Source organism: Wolffia australiana, chromosome 19, assembly GCF_029677425.1.
Source record: "Wolffia australiana isolate 7733 chromosome 19, ASM2967742v1".
In the NCBI taxonomy this organism is placed as follows: domain Eukaryota; kingdom Viridiplantae; phylum Streptophyta; class Magnoliopsida; order Alismatales; family Araceae; genus Wolffia; species Wolffia australiana.
Window position 1 is genome coordinate 2,361,334 of NC_135853.1, and position 3,824 is coordinate 2,365,157.

Genomic DNA, 3,824 nt, shown 5'->3' on the forward strand with positions numbered 1-3,824 from the left:
AACGACGAGGAACGGGACTGCACCACAAGTATTTCATCGGTTTTAAATTCCGAATTCGATCGCGTAAATTTCTGTGGTCTGTTTTATCCATCTTACCATACCCCTCAGTACCCACCTTTCGTCGTTGTCCTATCAATCTCCTCAGTCGCCCTTTTCCCTAGCTGTCCTACGTCAGGAAGCATATGGCAGAGGTGGCTGTCTGCTGAGAAGTGGGAAATATATGGCAGAGAAATATGCGCAAGATAAAAACGGTGGGCATCACAAACTTACATTTTCGTACTATTTTGCGCTGTCCTCTCTCTAACAAGAGAGGAGCGTTTATATCCTTCTACGATGTTTACAACCTAAAAGAGACAGCAAAACGATTACAATTACTAAAATATATTGGCGACGGCGTCCTGAAGCTCCAGCTTGAGATCTAACGTTCTGCTCCGCTTCAGTCTGTACTAAGGTAGTGTTAGGATTAAATACCTACGATGGTGCTAAAAGCTATATCTGGTAGCAAAGGTGCAGCTTTATTTCTGAACTTATTATACAGAGCAGGCACACAAGGCATTAAATTTTAGTGAGTATGTTGACAGTCACTTCAACAGGTTGAAGCACCATCACACGTCATAAAGGATACAAGCAGCAAGGCATCAAATTTAGATCTACTGGGGATTGGGTGGGCGGCTGTTGGCAGAACAGACCCTGGAACCCCACTCTAGAAGCTCTTTGCTCGTGTCGTCCTTGTGGAGAAGCACCTCTATGAAGCAAAGACAGTCGCTCTTTGGCCCTGTGGCTGTATCAAGGGCCTCTTTCAGCTCCTCCTCACAACGCACCTGCAGCAAACTAAGTTATCCCACTTGAAAAAACTAAAAAATAAAAACAATAATCAGCAATCCAACTTGGGTAGATTCAAGGAAGTTAAAAGAAACCTTGGCGGTCCAACATTTCCCTTCCCCATTATGAATCGCATCGACCAAGCCCGTGTAATTCCAGTTCTTGATGACGTTGTAGGGGCCATCGTGAATTTCCACTTCAATCGTGTATCCGCCATTGTTAATGAGGAAGATGATGCAGTTCTGCCCGCAGCGCAGCATAGTGGAGACGTCTTGCGCAGTCATCTGCGTGTTTCAGACAGACCAATCACGCCATTGATTTCCCTTTCTCGCAACAATGATCAAATCTATTACCTGAAAACTTCCATCTCCAATGCAGGCGATCACACGCTTGTCCTTAGCAGCTTGGGCATAGCCAAGCGTAGCTCCAACGGACCAACCGATGGACCCATACTGCATCTGGAACTCATACCTACAGCACAGAATTAGCAGAAAAAAAGGGTTCAGAAAACATTCAAAACTTGAATTTCCTGCCATTTTCTCTTGCTCTCTGTGGCTTACCCACAGCCCTTTGGGAGCTTAAGCTTCTGGCAGTTGAACCAAGAATCTCCAGTCTCAGCGATCACCGCAGTCTTCGCCGACAGCAGCTTCTGTATGTGACTGAACAGCACGTTCACCCTTAAAGGCTCTAAGGGCTTGCAAGGGGGGAGAATCCCATCTGGCACAAAAATCCTCGAATAATTCTCAAAGGCGGTAGTGTTCTTCTTTACCCTCCTGGCTAACGCGCGCAGAAAATCCTTCATGTAAATGCACCCAAAAGCCGGGCCGTGGCCTATCAAGACTCGGTTGGGCTCAACTATTATTGCCTTCTCTTTCTTCAACAATAGAGAGTAGCCAACGGAGCTATAATCGTTGAAGATGGGCCCTGCAAAGACGTAGGCGTCGGCTGATTCTACTATCTCTGCGCAGAAGGAAGTGCTGACTGCGCCCCAGTAAGTTCCGATGAACCGCGGGTGGTCTTCTGGAGCTAATCCTTTACCCGACGGCATCACTGCTACAGCGTAGCCTGAGGCGTCGGCAAGCTCTACAAAGGCCTTCGCGGCCTTTGCCACGCGGATCTTCGGACCGCCCACCATAACTGGCTTCACTGCTTTGTTCAGGAACGCCGCCGCAGCCTCCACCGCCGCCTCTAATCCCTGCTGGTTCGTCAATCTGAAACTCAGATCCTTTTTCGTCAGCCAAGGCTCGTGGCATTGAACAGATAGAAAAAAGAGATAAAGAGAATGGAGGAAAGAAAAGAATAGTGAGTGCGAAACGAGAAGAGTACAGAAGAGGAAGATAATGACAAAAAAGAACGGTAAAGTGGGAGAAAGAAAAGAGAGAGAGAGTAGTTTTCAGGTGGATATTGTGAACAAGTACATGGGAGAAAGGCAGAAGGGGACTGGGACTCGGCTGAATGTGGGGTGAGGGATCCCAAGGATGTTGCAGCTGATGCTGATGTAGACGGGCTTGCTCTGTATCAGGGCTGTGGATATGGCAGTGTCTACCAGTTCATGGGCATCATCCAGGTTGTTCACCACAGCCTACGACCCCCCAAAAATATAAAAAACAAATGAGTTAGAAAGTTTTAATTACTGATAGGAAAGTAGAAAGAGAAAAGAAAGATAAAAAGATGAGTTTTTGCCAAATGTTCAAGAGAAAAAGTACACGATTATAAAGCTAGATGTAATATATTATCAAATAATTCGTTGAAATAATCAACTGTGGCATCCTTTAAGATACCATTAACAGTCCTAGGACCACATATTTTCCTTGAATAAACAAAGAATGATCAATCAAAAAATCAATAATTGGGGAATAAATAATTGCAAGATGTTTAAACAATACACACTTTCGAATATTGCTAATAAGAATTCAGTTCTTCCCAATACTTACTTGTGGTTGAGAAATTAAAAACCAATTGAATAGATACAATTACGAACAGAAAATCAATTCGTTTAAAAGCCTTAGAAATAATAAGAAGATTATAACTGGATATTAATAAATAAATACTAATCTAATACACATAATTTCAACAGTGGAATATTATATTATTCCGAGGGGGGAAGAATCAATAAGCACTAATAACATACAGAAGAAAGATAAACGGTAAGAAAGATGAATCTTGTCAAATAGACCTGGAAGCAGGTGACAGTCTGGAAGCATCGAAGCTCCTGGGTAAAATCAGCAAGGCCGATGGTGTGGTGGAGGATGCGGTTGGTGCCATAGTCGTTGGAGTTTGGTCCACCTACGATGCAGATGATAGGAAGGTTCTCGCTGTAGGCGCCGGCTATGGCGTTAAGGATACTGAAGCCACCCACAGTGAAGGTGGCCACACAAGCGCCGACTCCTTTGGCTCGCGCGTACCCATCAGCCGCGTAGCCTGCGTTCAGCTCGTTGCAGCAACCCACGTTGCGCAGACCCGGCTCTGCTATCAGATAGTCCAAAAGCGTAAGATTGAAGTCCCCCGGCACAGTGAACACATCGTTCACCCCGATCTCCACTAGCCTCCTCGCTATATGCCTCCCCAGCGTCCCCTCCCCTTCTGCCATGGCCTTCTCCCCATTCTCCATTCCATTCTCTCTTTCCATTTCTATCTTTCTCTTTCCGCTCTTCTCGATCTTTCTCTCTCTTGAGCTTGGATTCAATGATTCTGCTGCAGTCTCAGGGCATCCTTCTTATACAGCTCTGTACAGATGAGTTGACAGAAGAAACTATGGACACGGCTCTGGTATCTGCTTCTTCTCCGAAGAAGAGTCTGGCAAATTATAAGAATAGAAGAGACACCAGCCCATCCTCTTTCGAGTCAGACCCATTAGGAGGAAGAGTTCAGATGCCAACAGGTGTCCGCCGTTGGATTTTATATCTTAATATGTTATTGCATAAACAAGCTTATCGTTTATACCCTAATTGACGTGATTCGATTATGTTAATAATGTGATAAAGGCACTTAAATAATTCTGG

The 3,824-nt window shown here is 44.9% G+C and overlaps 1 protein-coding gene across 1 annotated transcript; it reads right to left on the reverse strand.

Moving 5' to 3' along the window:
• Positions 1-496: 496 nt before the first annotated feature.
• On the reverse strand, positions 497-3,502 carry LOC144715833 (pyruvate decarboxylase 2-like). The gene is made up of 6 exons (XM_078590836.1): positions 2,999-3,502; positions 2,241-2,404; positions 1,383-2,033; positions 1,176-1,293; positions 918-1,106; positions 497-821 (listed from the first exon to the last, which is right to left on the reverse strand). Exons 1-6 carry the CDS (start codon positions 3,449-3,451, stop codon positions 651-653), a joined length of 1,746 nt encoding a protein of 581 aa, XP_078446962.1. The 5' UTR covers positions 3,452-3,502; the 3' UTR covers positions 497-650.
• Between the last annotated feature and the right edge of the window lie 322 nt (positions 3,503-3,824).

What these genes read in the sequence shown, in the direction of transcription:
- LOC144715833 (XM_078590836.1), bottom strand. Translation starts at nt 3,451, where the DNA reads ATGGAAAGAGAGAATGGAATGGAGAATGGGGAGAAGGCCATGGCAGAA. An exon ending in AGACTGTCACCTGCTTCCAG is followed by an intron (nt 2,405 to 2,998) that starts GTCTATTTGACA and finishes GGGGGGTCGTAG; the next exon opens with GCTGTGGTGAACAACCTGGA. An exon ending in TTGGAGATGGAAGTTTTCAG is followed by an intron (nt 1,107 to 1,175) that starts GTAATAGATTTG and finishes TGAAACACGCAG; the next exon opens with ATGACTGCGCAAGACGTCTC.